We start from the raw sequence: 18,402 nt of genomic DNA on the forward strand, positions 1-18,402 counted from the left end.
CCAACAATACAAGTTAAATCTTTCTTTATTGTAATCTTAAATGAACCGCTACATCTGTGCAGGTGGCTGTAATTAATCTGCCGTGAACACTGAATCTTGTGTGGTTTACATTCGCTGAAGACGTCTCTGCTCCATGGTTAATGGGAGACATTGTTGGGGTTCAGCTGATCCCCCGTGATGCTGGCGCAGTGGGTAAGGTGCTGAAACACTCATCCCTCCTGCTCCCCAGGCCTGACAGTCGTGGGGATCAGGGTTTTACTCGAAACGACGTAGGTGGTTGTAGAGCGATTGGACGTAGGTGAACACACACATCGGGTCAGGTTTGTTCCCCATCACCATCATATCCTCCACCTCAATCAGCCTGTCACAATGTGCCAGCTTCCTGTAACACCAAGAATAAAGATAAAACTTACATTTTTATAGCGCCTTCCATCAATCTCAGTGCCTCAAAGTGACATACTTAGGAAATGTCATCACTCTTGTCAGAAATGCAGCTGCCAGTTTGCACACAGCAAGTTATTCACGAGGACACCAGGGAGAACTCTGTTGCTCCAGAATAGAGGCCATGGCCTCTTTTACACCCACCTGAGAGCCGGCCTCATTATAATATCTCATCTGAAAGACGGCAGCTGGAAAGATTGAGATCTGCCAACATAGACCCGGGACCTGTGGAGTTGAACTTACTGCCAGCCCTGTGGCATTTCATGGGGCCCTCTGAGGAATAACACTCGCAAAATTTTTTTTAAAATATATTAATCCTGAAGGATGTGCTTGTTGCTGGGAACGACAGCATTTATTGACCCACTGTCACCCGTTGCCCATGAGTTCTCAAACTGTTGCTGTCCAGTGTGGGAAAGACACTGTTTTAGTTACAGAATCAAAAACAAGATAGTTTGCAATGATCGAGCAGAGATTCTCTGGACAGGCACCATATATGATCCCTCCCCCTACCCGAGTCTCTATGTTCCTCACGGTGACTGCACCGTGTTACGGGTACTCTCTCTTTGTGGAAGGGTAGTACTCACTCAGCCATGCCAAACGCCAGCTCAAAGTTCTGTTTGCGGTTAGTGGGGCTCAGTTCATTGTAATCGAAGGCTTCCGGGAAGAAGGAGTGCACGAGAGCACAGAACGCCATCCCATTGCTCCAACTCGAGGAGAAATTCTGGATGTCAATCAACTGCAAGGAACAGAGAGAGATTTATAATTCATGTCTGATCCCAGAGGCAGAGCAGCTTTTCCCTTTTATTAGTGAATTTTGTGCCCCTCAAGGTGTTAAATGTCAGTACACACAGGACGCGGGTTAGATACAGAGTAAAGCTCCCTCTACACTGTCCCCATCAAACACTCCCAGGACAGGTACAGTACGGGGTTAGATACAGAGTAAAGCTCCCTCTACACTGTCCCCATCAAACACTAAAAAAAACAGGGTTAGATACAGAGTAAAGCTCCCTCTACACTGTCCCCATCAAACACTCCCAGGGCAGGTACAGCACTGGGGTGAGCTGGGCAATTTGGAACACTTCCTGCCAGCAATCAGGGGGAGCAGCTGCACCTGTGTTGCAGCAACTGCAGAGTGGAGACTGGAGTAATTGGAGGAAGTGGAGAGAGGTGAATACAGAGTGGAGAGAAACCATCAAGGAAGGCTGCAATTGTTTTGGAGAGATGGGTGTCAGGGCACCTGAAGAATTCTTAAGTTTGGACTGTTTGGGGGAGGGAGAAGAGGCCGGAAGACTTGGGTGGGGCTGCCAAATCCAGTAGGGGGCCCCTGTATTTGTAATGGTGTTTGCACACAGGGAGCTCCCTCCCCACCCCAACTGCCTGCTCGGTACAGCTGGAGTTGCCCGGGTGAAGACTGTCTTGTTAAAATCAGAAGAGGAGAGTACCGGGCAGCTCCAGCCGTCCCGGGCGAAGAAGCCTCCCCCAACTGGAAGACAACAAACTGTTTTGGACTAATTGTTACAAAGGTGCTCCAACTGGCAGTTGGATCAAATATCCCTTTCAGCCTTTCTCTCCCTTCCTCCACTCAGTCGCCTCAGTCACCTATCCCCCCTTTTTCCTTTACCTTCCTACCCCTATCCTCCTCTACTCCCACTCCACTTTGTTTAAAGTTTGTTTGTTTTGTTTCAATTGTGTAAAATTACTTTGCTTCTTGGGAGTGGACGTGGCTCTTAGACCCCATGGCAAGCCCTCCTTCGCCGGTGGCGGGGCCTTCCCGTACATATGCTGCTGCAGCTGCACCTGTTGCCCCGTCACCGTTTGCATTAATAACATCGAAGCATGGGGTCAAGAGCTACGTCCACCCGAACATGACTATAGAGGCATGCGTGAAAGCAATGGCCGAGGTTGTCGGCCCTTCGGCCATTGTTGCAGCCTCTAAAATGTACGGGAAGGCAGTGTTTTTCCTGAAGACCGAGCGGGTGGTGTCCCTGGCTCTAAACAAGGGGCTCACCGTGGGCGGGACCTTTCTGCCAGTGGACCCCCTGGAGGCCACTACGCAAAGGCTCATTCTATCCAATGTCCCACCCTTCATCCCTGGTGAGCTCCTCCTTCCCCACCTGCACCATCTGGGGGAGGTAAAGACGGGGCTCAACCCAGTCCCGCTCGGTCTTCGGGAGAACAGCCTCCGGCATGTGTACTCCTTCCGCCGCCAGCTATTCATGCAGCTGGCGTGGGAGGAGGTTACAGAGGGCCACTTCAATACAGAGTTCCAGGGGAAGGCCTACTGCGTCTTCTGGACCTTGGATGGGGTGCGGTGCCATGTCTGTAAGAACTGCCCCAACCTCCCGGCTGCCAACTCCAACTCGGCGGCCCAGGGTAGCACCGCTGCACCTCCTCCCACCCCCCCTACACCTCTACCAGATACCATTCAGTCGGTACCGGAGGCTGTGGTTTTCACGGCCTCCGGCAGGGAGGAGAGTGCCCGTCCAAGTGGAAGGAAGGCGCGGAGGAAAAATAAACGTCGAGAGGCGCATCCCCTGGACATATTGACACAACCCGAGTCTGAGCTCAGCACAAAGCCCGATCTCGGGGAGTCAACTTGCCCTAGGGCTGGGCTCAGGCCCAGGGTAAATAAGAAAAAAGAGAGTGCGGAGGCCTCTGATGACATGGAGGTCTCTGAGCCTCTGCACCCAACTGGGAAAAAGAGGAGAAGGCACCCCTCCACAGAGGTGACAAGGGGCCCTGAGGCGCAGGGTCCATCTGTTGGAGGGGAGCTGTCTCCTGTTTCAGGTCCCCAGGTTTCCCCTACCACCACCACCAACATCAAGGCTGCAAAGTCCGGGCAGGAGCTCCCTATTCCTCAAGATGGAGGGGAGGGGGAGACACCTGTACATGTGGCCCCTCCGGGGGAAGCCAGTGGAGCCCTGCTTGTGGTGGGGGAGCCTGGGGACGCCGCCCATTCTGCCACTGCCACTGGGTCGGGTGCCCAGAGAGGGAGGGAGGGCAAGGCCCCAGAGGGTCGGCCTCCCAGCTGGAGCCCTCCACCAACCAGGAGACACCCGACCCAGTTATAATCGAGAATGCTGCCCCATCTGCTGGGCCTGTGGGTGCTATCGGAGCGGGAGATGCCCTCCTCTCTCCGCCTCCGGTCTTGGCTCCGGCTGGATTTCCGGAGTCGGGAACTTCTGTCTCCCCTGGACCACTCATTGGCCTGCGGACGGGGGTGGAGGGGGGTCCTGAACTGCTGGCGCCCACAGGCTCCAGTTTCACAGTAGAACCCAGAGAGGACTCCTCCACCATCGTTCCTGGGGGTGGGATCGTGACGGAGGCAGGATCAGCTGGCGCGGCCGGGACGTCCGCCCCACAGTGTGTGGTGGATGTGTCGGCCGTTGGCGGTGATGACCCGGAGGAGGATGGGGATTCGGCGTGGGGCACGGAGGATGACCTTGATTCCATCGCCAGTGAGGTGGTGGAGTCCCTCGTGCCTCCCACCGAATCTCCCCTCATCCCCAAGGCGGATCTCCGGGATTTTCTCGCGGTTTGCAGGGGTTGCCGCAATAAAGTTCAGCTGGCCCTCAGCCGTTGGTCGAATCTGGCGCTGATCATCCAGTCCGTCCGTGCCGCCCTTAAGAAAGCGGGCAAGCGCGCGGACGTGAAACTGGTTGAGAGGCGCCGTTTTAATGTGTTCCTCAATGGGTTGCTGGGGGAGATACGCGGTGAGCTTTCTGCAGGAAACCCACACCGTTCCGGGAGCCGAAGCCACCTGACTCCTGGAGTGACAGGGTGGGGTCTACATGAGTCACCTCACCCCTATTTCTAGTGGGGTGGCTATCTTGTTGGCCCCGACTTTAAAGCAGGAGATCTTGGGGGTCAAGGAGCGAGTGCCGAGCCGCTTGCTCCACCTTGCCGTTCGCCTGGGTAGCGTGCCGCTCCACTTTGTGAACGTGTATGCGCCCAGGCCCGGCGCGTTGCAAGCGCGCTTCTTTGAAGAAGTGTCCGCTCTCTTGAGCTCCATCGATAGCGGCGAGTGCATCATCCTCGGGGGGGATTTTAACTGCACCCTCGAGGTGGGGGATCGCTCCGGTCCCCAGCGCGGCCAAGCGTCGGTGGAGAAGTTAAGGGGACTGATCACCTCCCTTAACTTGGTGGACGTCTGGCGGAATCTCCATCCTGACTCCAGCGCCTTCACGTGGAGGTCTGGAGGAGGAGGGTCGCGAATCGACCGCCTCTACTTTTCGCAGGCGTACATCTCCCGCGTCTCGGCGGCCTCCATGCGGCTGATGCTGTGCTCGGACCACCGCCTGGTGTGCGCGGAGTTTACTCCGCTCCGCACGCGGGCGGGGTCCGCGTACTGGCACTTTAACAACTGGCTGTTGGAGGACGAGCGTTTTCGGGACTCGTTCTGTCGATTCTGGGCCGACTGGAGAAGGAAGCGGGGGGGCTTCCCCTCCTTGAGGCTATGGTGGGATGTGGGCAAGACTCACATCCGCGTCTTCTGTCAGGAGTACGCGAAGGGGTCGACCAAGAGGCGGGAAGCCGAGATCGGGCGCCTTGAGAGGGAGGTGCTCGACTTGGAGTCCCGCCTCGGTCATGCCGTCGTGGACCCGGTCCTGTGGCAGGCATACAAAGAGAAGAAGGGCGTGCTGAGGGACCTGCAGCTCATAGGGTCCCGAGGCGCGTACGTGAGGTCGCGGATCCAGATCCTGGAAGATTTGGACCACGCCTCACCCTTCTTCTACTCGCTGGAAAAATGGCGGGGGGTCCGTAAGCAGCTCATGGAGCTGCTGGCCGACGACGGATCCTCCATCACGGATCCGGAGGGAATGGGCCTCCTGGTCCGTACTTATTACAGTGCGTTGTTCTCTCTGGATTCATCCAGCGAGGATGCGCGCAGAGTTTTGTGGGAGGACCTGCCGCAGGTCAGCCCGGAGGGCGCCGAAGGATTGGAGGCTCCGCTCACATTGGCGGAGCTCACTGGCGCCCTCCACCAGCTCTCAAGGGGCAAATCCCCAGGGCTGGATAGGTTGACCGTGGAGTTCCTCAGGGCGTTCTGGGACGTCCTGGGGGACGATTACGCGCGGGTCCTGGGGGAAAGCCTGGCGACCGGGGAGATGCCCCTCTCGTGGCGCAGGGCGGTCATCGTTCTGCTGCCGAAGAGGGGCGATCTCCGTCTCCTTAAAAACTGGCGTCCGGTCTCCCTCCTCAGCACGGATTATAAGATCTTTGCCCGGGCTATGTCTACCCGCCTGGGCTCCGTGCTGGCCCACATGATCCACCCCGACCAGTCCTACACTGTCCCGGGCCGGTCCATCCAGGACAACATCCACCTGGTCCGGGACCTGATCCATCTTTCCCAGAGGACCGGTCAGTCGGTCGCCTTTCTTTTCCTCGATCAGGAGAAGGCTCCACAGGGTGGATCACGATTACCTTTTCGGGACTCTGCGCGCTTTCGGACTCGGGCCGCATTTTGTGGCCCGGGTCCGACTTTTATACGCCGCCGCAGAGTGTCTAGTCAAAGTTAACGGGTCCTTGACGGCGCCCCTTCGCTTTGGGAGAGGAGTGCGTCAGGGGTGCCCCATGTCCGGCCAATTGTATACCATCTGCGTGGAGCCCTTCCTGTGCCTGCTTCGCAGGAGGTTGACGGGATTGGCTCTGCGCGAGCCGGCCATGCGGGTCGTCCTCTCGGCTTACGCCGACGACGTGCTCCTCGCAATCACAGATCCCGTTGACTTGCGGAGGATGCGCGACTGCCAGCAGACCTTTTCTGCCACGTCCTCCGCGAGGATCAATTGGGAGAAATGTTCCGGACTCCTGGTGGGTCAGTGGCGGGTGGACTCCCTGGCGGAGGAGATGACACCATTTGCGTGGAGCACCACGCACCTCCTCTATCTGGGAGTCCACCTTAGCCCCGCTGAGGAAGACTGGCCGGCAAACTGGCAGGAGTTGGAGGTGAAAGTCTCTGCTCGGCTGGGGTGCTGGACAGGACTGCTCCGAGTGCTTTCCTACAGGGGCCGAGCGCTGGTCATAAACCAACTGGTGGCCTCCATGCTGTGGTACCGGTTGGTCACTTTGGCCCCGCCCCCTGTATTTGCCACCAAGATCCAGAAGAAACTCGTCGATTTCTTCTGGGGCAAGAGGAAACACTGGGTCTCTGCCGCGGTCCCGAGTCTCCCGATTGAGGAGGGCGGTCAGTCGCTGGTGTGCGTCCGCACCCAGGCTGCGACTCTCCGCCTTCGTACCCTGCAGAGATACCTGTACGTCGAGCGTCCTCCCAGATGGTGTGCGCTGGCGACGTATTTTTTCCGCCAGTGTCACTGCCTTCAAGACGACACACAGCACCCGGTGGAGTCCGTTAGCCACGCCTCTCTGAGGGAGTTGCCTGTCTTTTACCGGGATCTATTCCGAGTCTGGAACATGGTCGCCTCCAGTCAGGGCGCTCCCCCGCCGGCGGAGGAGAGCGCCTCGGCTGTCCGGGCGGCCGACTCCGGGGACAGTCCGGTAGGCGGAGGAGTAGCTGACCCCCGCTCGGCCGGAACTGCTCATCGGACCCAGGCCCCGAAACCCTCCTAGGGAGCCGGTCCCGCACAACCCGAGCCGCCTCTCGGAAATGCCCTCCGTGCCATTCCAATTGGCGCGGAGGGGTTTCCTGTACGGGCTGCTCCTGCACACTCTCCACTTCCTCGCCCTCGTCAGCCGACCGGACACGCCCTGGCGGTCCACATTGCCATCTGGCGGCGAGGGGAAACCCTGATGGAGGTCTCTCTACGCGGGAGTCTGCCCCCTTTACATCGGGGACCTGGGGTGGAGGGTGCTGCACAGAGCAGTCCCGTGCAATAGACTTTTAAGTAGGTTCACGGACTCCCAGGCCGCCTGTACTTTCTGCGGCCTGGACGAGTCCGTGTTCCACGTTTATACGGAGTGTGCGAGGTTGCAGCCCCTATTTGAGTATCTAAAGGGGCTGCTCCTCAAATTCTGGCTGCACTTCAGTCCCACGCTGCTGATCTTTGGGCACCCGGTGCGGAGGGGCTTGGGCCGGGAGGGGGATCTCCTCGTCGGTCTGCTCCTGGGCCTGGCCAAGGAGGCAATTCACAGGTCCAGGTTGCGGGCCGTCGGGGGTCCGTCCTCCCCGATTGCCTGCCCCTCTTCCGCGGTTACGTTCGCGCCCGGGGTGTCCCTGGAAAAGGAGCATGCGGTGTCCGCCGGTACGCTTGAGGCCTTCCGCGACCGGTGGGCACCGCAGGGACTGGAGTGGATCGTCGACGCCGACAATGGCATTTTAATTTGAGTTTTTTTTGATTTATCTGGTTTTAATAAAGTTATTTTAAAAATATAAGTATGTATATAAAGGGGGCCTGAGGAATAAAGGCCCCCTTGACATAAAATATATAAAAGGGGCCTGGGATATAAAGGCCACCTTGGAAAAAAAAAGAAAAAAAAAATACGGGGGTTAGATACAGAGTAAAGGTCCACACTTATATCGTGCTTTTCACGACCACAGGACGTCCTAAAGTGCTTTACAGTCAATGAAGCACTTTTTGAAGTGTAGTCACTGTTGTGATGTAGGAAACACAGCAGCCAATCTATACATAGCAAGATGCCACAAACAACAGTGATAAGCACATAATATATTTTTGTGATATTGGTTGAATGATAAATATTGGTCAGGGCAGTGCTCTTTGAAATAGTGTCATGGGATCGTTTACCTCCACCTGAGAGGGCAGACAAGGCCTCGATTTAACATTGCCGCTGAAAGATGGCACCTTTGACAGTGCAGCACTCCCTCAGTGAGAAATTGTGGTGTCTAATTCTCTTTACCACCCATTCTGTCTGTGGTCTTAATTTCTCTAATATTGTGTTGCCCCTAAATGTTCATCCTGTGTTTCTCAGCTCCCTGGCCCAGGCATCCGAGAGGCCTTCACCAAGGCTGCTCTTCAATTGGCCACCAGGAGGCACAAGCTTTCCTGGCTGTGTGGTGAATGATGGGGACCATCTCTGCCTTTCCTTCCCTGTCGGGTAGCCGCTTGCCTTAGTTTCCTGCAGCATGCAGCTCAGATCAGAAACCCTACGGAGCGAGTGATCAGACCCTCCCCCACCACCCTATCCTGTATGATTTTTCTCTGCTCTCTAATGTTCACACCCGCACCCACTTTTGAAATACCAGTGCTTCTCTCTATGTGTCAGTAATGGTAGAATATTCCATTTGTAGAAAGTCAGAGCCTTGTTTGAACCTGCTCTCACCCAGTGACCCCCACACGGGCGCAGATCAGAGGGAGCACAAACCATGCCTGATGATTTACTCCCTGCCTAACTGATCATACAAACAATTGATTGAGCATCGATTCCCATTTGCGGAAGAGAGTTCCAAACTTCTACCACCCTTAGCATGTCGAAGTGTTTCCTAATTTCACTCCTGAAAGCTCTGGCTCTAATTTTCAGACTCTGCCCCCTAGTCCTAAACTCCACAACCAGCGAAAATAGTTTCTCTCTATCTATCCCTTAATATCTTAAAAACTTTGATCAAATCACCCCTTAAACTTCTAAATGCCAGAGAATATAACCCTGTGTGATCTCTCCTCATTTTAACCCTTGGAGTCCCAATAGAGACCAGCTAATTGCTCAGTGGATCCTGGTCTCTACATCAGTAAAAATGGTTCTAACCATCACCTTTTTCCACCTGCTTCCTCCCTCTCTCTTCGGGTGCAGCAGTGGGTATTAACCCTTCGCTTACCTTGTATCCTATTGTTTTGGAGCGACACCATTCCAGAAGGATCTGTTTGATGCTACTTGCACTGGCAACCCCGAAGCTTTGGGATCTTTGGAGTTTTACCTTCGAAACTCCAACTTTGCCCCTGAAAAAAAAGGTTAACACAGTATAAAACTGAACCACTCGGAGGTTGGACTGCAAATCTTGTTCATCATCGCCCTCACTGCAACACACGATGAAAATAAAGATTTTGTAAAATCTCTCAGTCAGACAGCACAGAAGGAGGCCATTCAACCCATGGTCCCTCTGCTGGCTCTTTGAATGAAATATTCAATTAGTCCCACTGACTCCCTGATCTTTCCCCAGACCCCTACAACGTTTTCCTTTTCTGAAATACTATGTTTATATGAAATATTTAATTGCTTCAACATTAATATAAAACATTTTAATAAGTTTGTAAATATGTTTCATGTGCATCTAACTGGCACATAGGCCTGTGGTTCAGTAGGTCAATGTATCGCCCTGGGCTAGGACAGGGCCCTAGAATCAATTCCAGGTCTTTGCGCTAAGCTGAGATGCCACTATTGGCCTCAGTGCCCTGGGTCAGAGAGGGTAATTTCACCGAGGAATCATTTCCTGAGAACCATCCAGAGACCAGTGAGCAGTGCCTGCAAAGTTCATGCTGGGACATCGGGTAAAATCAGGACCTGGTGCAGCCACAATGCCTTTTGTAATGGAATATCTCGAAAATATTCACTGTGCCTGACTGGTGGATCAAAAATGAGCTCTGGGGTGAGGTAACCAGTGGGACTGAATCCCAGCAAGAGTCCTCGACATAGGGAGAGGAAAAGGAGGAGAATGAGAGGGAATAAAGGACTTTTACTGAATCACAGAATCGTTACAGCGCAGAAGGAGGCCATTCGGCCCATCGTGTTCACACCTGCGCTCTGAAAGAGCAATTCCCTCAGTTCCGTTCCCCTGCCTTCTCCCCATAACCCTGCACATTCTTCCTTTTCATATAACTGTCTAATTGCCTTTTGAATGCTTCAATTGTACCTGCCTCCACCACGTTCTCAGGCAGCGCATTCCAGAACTTAACCACTCGCTGTGTGAAAAAGTTTTTCCTCGTGTCACTTTTGCTTCTCTTACCAAATACGTTAAATCGGTGTCCTCTCGTTCTCGATCCTTTCACGAATGGGAACAGTTTCTCTCTATCTACTCTGTCCAGACCCCTCATGATTTTGAATACCTCTATCAAATCACCTCTCAGCCTTCTCTTCAAGGAAAACAGTCCTAACTTCTCCAATCTATCTTCATACCTGAAATTCCTCATCCCTGGAACCATTCTCCTGAATCTTTTCTGTACTCTCTCCAATGCCCTCACATATTTCCTAAAGTGCAGTGCCCAGAACTGGACGCAACACTCCAGCTGAGGCCGAACTAGTGTCTTATACAAGTTCAACATAACTTCCTTGCTCTTGTACTCTATGCCCCTATTAATAAAGCCCAGGACACTATGCTTTATTAACCACTCTCTCAACCTGTCCTGCCACCTTCAATGACTTATGCACATATACACCCAGGTCCCTCTGCTCCATGATCTTCCTACCAAATTGAATCACTTCACATTTCTCTGCATTGAACTTCATCTGCCACCTGTCTGCCCATTCCACCAACTTGTCTATGTCCTTTTGAAGTTCTACACTATCCTCCTCACAATTCACAATGCTTCCAAGTTTCATATCATCTGCAAACTTTGAAATTGTGCTCTGTATACCAAGGTCTAGGTCATTAATATATATCAGGAAAAGCAAAGGTCCCAACACTGATCCCTGGGGAACTCCACTACAAACCTTCCTCCAGCCCGAAAAACATCCATTATCCACTACTCTGTTTCCTGTCACTCAGCCAATTTCGTATCCATGTTGTTACTGTTCCTTTTATTCCATGAGCTACAGGTTTGCTCACAAGTCTGTTGTGTGGCACTGTATCAAACGCCTTTTGAAAGTCCATGTACACCACATCAACAGCATTGTCCTCATCAACCCTCTCTGTTACCTCTTCAAAAAACTCCAGCAAGTTAGTTAAACATGATTTTCCCTTAAGAAATCCATGTTGGATTTCCTTAATTAACTTGCATTTGTCCATGTGACTATTAATTTTGTCCCGACTTATTTTTTCTCGAAATTTTCCCACCACTGAAGTTAAACTGACTGGCCTGTAGTTGCTGGGCTTATCTTTACACCCTTTTTTGAACAAGGGTGTAACGTTTGCAATTCTCTAGTCCTCTGGCACCACCCTGGAGTCTAAGGAAAACTGGAAAATTATAGCCAGTGCCTCTGCAATTTCCACCCTCACTTCCCTCAGTATACTTGGATGCAGCTCATCTGGTTCTGAAGCAAGATTCACATTTCTCTAGCGCCTGTCACAACCTCAGGATGGCCCAAAGCGCTTTGCAGCCAATGAAGTATTTTTGAAGTGTAGTCACTGTTGTAGGAAATGCAGCAGGCAACTTGTGCACAGCAAGATCTCACAAACAGCAATGTGATAATGACCTGACAATCTGTTTTAGTGATGTTGATTGAGGGATAAATATTGACCTCAGGACACCGGGGAGAACTCCCCCCTGCTCTTCTTCCAAATAGTGGCCATTGGATCTTTTACACCCACCTGAGAAGGCAGACCGGGCCTCATTTTAATGACTCATCCAAAAGACAGCAGCTCCGACACTGCAGCACTCCCTCAGTACTGACCCTCCAACAGTGCAGCACTCCCTCAGTACTGACCCTCCAACAGTGCAGCACTCCCTCAGTACTGACCCTCCAACAGTGCAGCGCTCCCTCAGTACTGATCCTCTTACAGTGCAGCACTCCCTCAGTACTGACCCTCCAACAGTGCAGCACTCCCTCAGTACTGACCCTCCAACAGTGCAGCACTCCCTCAGTACTGACCCTCCAACAGTGCAGCGCTCCCTCAGTACTGATCCTCTTACAGTGCAGCTCTCCCTCAGTACTGACCCTCCAACAGTGCAGCTCTCCCTCAGTACTGACCCTCCAACAGTGCAGCACTCCCTCAGTACTGACCCTCTGACAGTGCAGCACTCCCTCAGTACTGCATTGGAAGTGTCAGCCTGGAATGTGTGCTCTAGTTTCTGGAGTGATGCTTGAACTACTGACGTTCTGACTTATGGAGAGAGTGCTCCTCTCTGACCCACGGCGAACACTGGGACGTGCCAGCAATGTGGTGACCCCTGTTGGCTCACAGCCTGTGAGGTGCAGGAATAAGAGGCAAGATCCTACCTACTGCCTTCTTGTTCAAACTTTTCGAAGAGAGCCTTCCTTGATTGGGGTCCGGATGTCCGAGGCAGTGTCTGTGACCTCATCAGCACAGGCCGTTTCTCACCCTGTCGGGGTAGTGTGGGAGGGGGAGATCGGGATTTGGTGGTTGTGTCCGGATAAAGATCGAGTACACTGCGGGGAGACAAGATAAGAAGTAAGTGACAGCACGGAAACACAGCAGAAGTTCCAACACAGGGGTGTGGAATCCAAATAGTGACAGCACAAAGGCCATTCAGCCTGTCGAGCCCATGCTGGCTCTCTGCAAGAGCAATTTAGCTCGTCCCACTCCCCCACCTTTTCCCCATCGTTCAGCAAATTTTTCCACGTCAGGTAATTATTCACTACCCTTTTGAAAACCAGGATTGAATCAGCCTCCACCACAGTCTCAGTTCCCACATTCCAGATCTCGCCAATCCCTGCCAAAGAAGTTTTTTCCTCATGTCACCTTTGGTTCTTTTGCCAATCACCTTAAATCGGTCCCCTCTGGTTCTGGATCCCTCTGCCAATGGGAACAGTTTCTCTCCATCTACTCTATCCAGACCCCTGATGATTTTGCACTCCTCTATCAAATCTCCTCAATCTCTTCTCCAAGGAGAACAGACCCAGCTTCTCCAATCTATCCACGTAACTGAAATTTCTTATCCCTAGAACAACTCTTCTGAATCTTTTCTACACTCGCTTTAAAGCCCTCACAATTGTCCTACCTTCCTAAAATCTGCCTACAGGGCATCTCCAGGACACTCCTTCTAGAAATATAGGCGAGGTGGAAGATCTGCACAGAGGTGAGTACTCTGTCTGAGTGGTTTACTGGACTCTGTGGGTGCCCCTCCCACCACACAGCTCCCAGGTTTGATCCCTGCTCTCTGGCCCTTTCTGATCTGAGGGCAGAAGGCATTTGGGCCTCTCAGAATCAGCCTCAGTGCCCCGAGCTCGGGAGGATTCTGAGACCAATCACTAGCCTAGGAAGTGAATGTTTCAATGTTGCATTAAGACACGATGAGGCTCCCTTGACCATGTAGCCCAGTGACACTCAACAGTCCTCGGGCTACTGGTGATGAATGGTCACATGGGTGAGGTACTGGAAGGATGGGAAGACTCTGGGGATCTGGACCCTGCAAGAGTCAGTTCCACTGGGGAGGAAGGGGCAAATCAATAGAACATTTCCACATATTTCTGCAGCGAGCAATGGGTTCCATTAGTCTATAAACAGAATCTCCATTCAGCCCATTCAAACCTTTCACATCCCAGCCAGTCTAATCCCACTCTCCCCCTCACTCCTCACACCCTTTAATATCCGACCCAGTCTAATCCCACTCTCCCCCTCACTCCCCACACCCTTTAATATCCCACCCAGTCTAATCCCACTCTCCCACCTCACTCCCCTCACCCTTTAATATCCCACCCAGTCTAAACTCACTCTCCCACCTCACTCCCTGCACCCTTTAATATCCCACCCAGTCTAATCCCACTCTCCCACCTCACTCCCCACACCCTTTAATATCCCACCCAGTCTAATCCCACTCTCCCACCTCACTCCCCTCACCCTTTAATATCCCACCCAGTCTAAACTCACTCTCCCACCTCACTCCCCACACTCTTTAATATCCCCCCCAGTCTAAACTCACTCTCCCACCTCACTCCCCACACCCTTTAATATCCCACCCAGTCTAATCCCACTCACTCCCCTCACCCTTTAATATCCCACCCAGTCTAAACTCACTCTCCCACCTCACTCCCCACACCCTTTAATATCCCCCCCAGTCTAAACTCACTCTCCCACCTCACTCCCCACACCCTTTAATATCCCACCCAGTCTAATCCCACTCACTCCCCTCACCCTTTAATATCCCACCCAGTCTAAACTCACTCTCCCACCTCACTCCCCACACTCTTTAATATCCCCCCCAGTCTAAACTCACTCTCCCACCTCACTCCCTGCACCCTTTAATATCCCACCCAGTCTAATCCCACTCTCCCACCTCAGTCCCCACACCCTTTAATATCCCACCCAGTCTAAACTCACTCTCCCACCTCACTCCCCACACCCTTTAATATCCCACCCAGTCTAATCCCACTCTCCCACCTCACTCCCTGCACCCTTTAATATCCCACCCAGTCTAATCCCACTCTCCCACCTCACTCCCCACACCCTTTAATATCCCACCCAGTCTAAACTCACTCTCCCACCTCACTCCCCACACCCTTTAATATCCCACCCAGTCTAATCCCACTCACTCCCCTCACCCTTTAATATCCCACCCAGTCTAAACTCACTCTCCCACCTCACTCCCCACACCCTTTAATATCCCACCCAGTCTAATCCCACTCACTCCCCTCACCCTTTAATATCCCACCCAGTCTAAACTCACTCTCCCACCTCACTCCCTGCACCCTTTAATATCCCACCCAGTCTAATCCCACTCTCCCCTTCACTCCCCACACCCTTTAATATCCCACCCAGTCTAATCCCACTCTCCCCCTCACTCTCCACACCCTTTAATATCCGACCCAGTCTAATCCCAATCTCCCCCTCACTCCCCACACCCTTTAATATCCCACCCAGTCTAATCCCACTGTCCCCCTCACTCCCCACACCCTTTAATATCCCACCCAGTCTAATCCCACTCTACCCCTCACTCCCCACACCCTTTAATATCCCACCCAGTCTAATCCCACTCTACCCCTCACTCCCCACACCCTTTAATATCCCACCCAGTCTAATCCCACTCTACCCCTCACTCCCCACACCCTTTAATATCCCACCCAGTCTAATCCCACTCTACCCCTCACTCCCCACACCCTTTAATATCCGACCCAGTCTAATCCCACTCTCCCCCTCACTCCCTGCACCCTTTAATATCCCACCCAGTCTAATCCCACTCTCCCCCTCACTCCTCACACCCTTTAATATCCGACCCAGTCTAATCCCACTCTCCCCCTCACTCCCTGCACCCTTTAATATCCCACCCAGTCTAATCCCACTCTCCCCCTCACTCCCCACACCCTTTAATATCCCACCCAGTCTAATCCCACTCTCCCCCTCACTCCCCACACCCTTTAATATCCCACCCAGTCTAATCCCACTCTCCCCCTCACTCCTCACACCCTTTAATATCCCACCCAGTCTAATCCCACTCTCCCCCTCACTCCCCACACCCTTTAATATCCCACCCAGTCTAATCCCACTCTCTCCCTCACTCCCCGCACCCTTTAATATCCCACCCAGTCTAATCCCACTCTCCCCCTCACTCCCCACACCCTTTAATATCCCACCCAGTCTAATCCCACTCTACCCCTCACTCCCCACACCCTTTAATATCTGTCCCAGTCTAATCCCACTGTCCCCCTCACTCCCCACACCCTTTAATATCCCACCCAGTCTAATCCCACTCTACCCCTCACTCCCCACACCCTTTAATATCCGTCCCAGTCTAATCCCACTCTCCCCTCACTCCCCACACCCTTTAATATCCCACCCAGTCTAAACTCACTCTCCCACCTCACTCACCGCACCCTTTAATATCCCACCCAGTCTAATCCCACTCTCCCCCCACACTCTTTAATATCCCACCCAGTCTAATCCCACTCTCCCCCCACACTCTTTAATATCCCACCCAGTCTAATCCCACTCTCCCCACACACCCTTTAATATCCCACCCAGTCTAATCCCACTCTCCCCCTCACTCTCCACACCCTTTAATATCCGACCCAGTCTAATCCCAATCTCCCCCTCACTCCCCGCACCCTTTAATATCTGTCCCAGTCTAATCCCACTCTCCCCCTCACTCCCCACACCCTTTAATATCCCACCCAGTCTAATCCCACTGTCCCCCTCACTCCCCACACCCTTTAATATCCCACCCAGTCTAATCCCACTCTACCCCTCACTCCCCACGCCCTTTAATATCCGTCCCAGTCTAATCCCACTCTACCCCTCACTCCCCACACCCTTCAATATCCGACCCAGTCTAATCCCACTCTCCCCCTCACTCCCCGCACCCTTTAATATCCCACCCAGTCTAATCCCACTGTCCCCCTCACTCCCCACACCCTTTAATATCCCACCCAGTCTAATCCCACTCTCCCCCTCACTCCCCACACCCTTTAATATCCCACCCAGTCTAATCCCACTCTCCCCCTCACTCCCCACACCCTTTAATATCCCACCCAGTCTAATCCCACTCTCTCCCTCACTCCCGCACCCTTTAATATCCCACCCAGTCTAATCCCACTCTCCCCCTCACTCCCCACACCCTTTAATATCCCACAATCTCACTCTACCCCTCACTCCCCACACCCTTTAATATCCCACCCAGTCTAATCCCACTGTCCCCCTCACTCCCCACACCCTTTAATATCCCACCCAGTCTAATCCCACTCTCCCCTCACTCCCCGTACCCTTTCCTCGTCCCCTTTTTCAAATAACAATGTGAAATTCTTTGATAAGAATTTGTTACTGACTCTAACAATTGTTACTCTCTGCGAATTTCACAAACTAATCACACTGAGTGTCAACCTTTTCCTCACCTCCTCCTTAATTCTTCTTGTAATTATCTTAATCCTTTCTCTGGTAGTGTAGTGGAGTGTAGATGGTTTTTGTGTTTCAAATGGATTTGGCGGATCCTGTATCGGTTTAGTACAGGCTGATGTGTCATTGCCTGGGAGCTGGATTGAAGTCCTTCAGAAAGACCAGGCCATCCTGCTGTGTTTTAGGACAGAGTGACGTATTCACTGTGTGAGCACCAGACCTCAATTTCAGCTGTTTCTGGTAGCATGAGTTCCCAACTCTTGGCGAAGCAGTAAAATTGGGAAATTAGCTCTCATTTGTTGTGCAGATATTTCCGACTCTCTGTCTGTATTTTTTTGATAAGTTTCCTCCCTCTCTGTTTGTCCCGTTCTTTTTCTTATGGTTGTGAAGCTTATGAGCCTAAGATGGGCTTCCAGGAGCCACTCAAACCTGACTCTTCCCTACACCTCTCGTCTGACTCTCCCCAGAAATCCCTCCCCACCCCCCCCAACTCTTAATAACTTACATTTATATAGTACCTTTAACACAGTAAAGCATCCTAAATGCCTACACCAGAGCATTATCAAACAGAATGTGACACTGAGCCATGTAAGGAGATATTAGGAAAGCTGACCACAAATTTTTAAACAGTGTCTTAAAGGAGGAGAGAGAGAGGTGGAGAGTAAAGCCTGGCTCAGGTATAAAATTAAAACCCGACCCGGGACCAACCCGACAACAGCCAACCTGGACCCGAGTCTTTTTAATTTTTTTAAATGCCTGACCCGAAAATAACAAACATATTTTTGAAGCAGAGAAAGATCATAGACTAAAACAAAAACAATACAAAACAAAACAGTACAGTTCAGCCTGACCCAACCGGAGCCTGAATACTGGAGGCTGAATACAGACCCAACCCAACCTGAACCAGACACGTGTGGTTGGGTTCAGCTCGGGTAGCCAGGCTTTAGTGGAGAGGTTTAGGGAGGGAATTCCAGAGTTTAGGGCTCAGGCAGCTGAAGGCACGGCCACCAATGGTGGAGCAATTAAAATCGGGGTGCGCAAGAGGCTGGAATTAGAGGATCTTGGAGGGTTGCTGAGCTGGAGGAGGTCTCAGAGATAGGGAGGCGTGAGACCATTGAGGGAATTGAAAACAAGGCAGAAAATTTTAAAATCAAGTTGTCGGACTGGGAGCCAGTGTAGGTCACAAAAAGTTAGCCTGCAGGTACAGCAAGTAATTAGGAAGACAAATGGAATGTTGGCCTATATTACAAAGGAGGATGGAGTTTAAAAGTAGGGAAGTCTTGCAAGGCATTGGTGAGACCACACCTAGAGTACTGTGTACAGTTTGGTCTCCTTACTCAAGGAGGGATATTCTTGCATTGGAAGCAGTTCAGAGAAGGTTCACTCGGCTGATT

At 52.3% G+C, this 18,402-nt stretch overlaps 1 protein-coding gene across 1 annotated transcript in view; it reads right to left on the bottom strand.

Annotated features, from left to right (window-relative positions):
- The window catches only part of smtnl (smoothelin, like), a 76,164-nt gene continuing 57,762 nt past the window's right edge, over nucleotides 1–18,402 (bottom strand). The window contains exons 5-8 of the mRNA XM_068010003.1: nucleotides 12,442–12,612; nucleotides 9,167–9,287; nucleotides 1,026–1,177; nucleotides 1–382 (exon numbers count right to left, since the gene is read on the bottom strand). Of these exons, the coding sequence (XP_067866104.1) occupies nucleotides 256–382; nucleotides 1,026–1,177; nucleotides 9,167–9,287; nucleotides 12,442–12,612 (571 nt within the window). The 3' untranslated portion in view covers nucleotides 1–255. The remainder of the gene's footprint in view (nucleotides 383–1,025; nucleotides 1,178–9,166; nucleotides 9,288–12,441; nucleotides 12,613–18,402) is intronic.

This window comes from Heterodontus francisci, chromosome 30, assembly GCF_036365525.1.
Source record: "Heterodontus francisci isolate sHetFra1 chromosome 30, sHetFra1.hap1, whole genome shotgun sequence".
NCBI lineage: Eukaryota > Metazoa > Chordata > Chondrichthyes > Heterodontiformes > Heterodontidae > Heterodontus > Heterodontus francisci.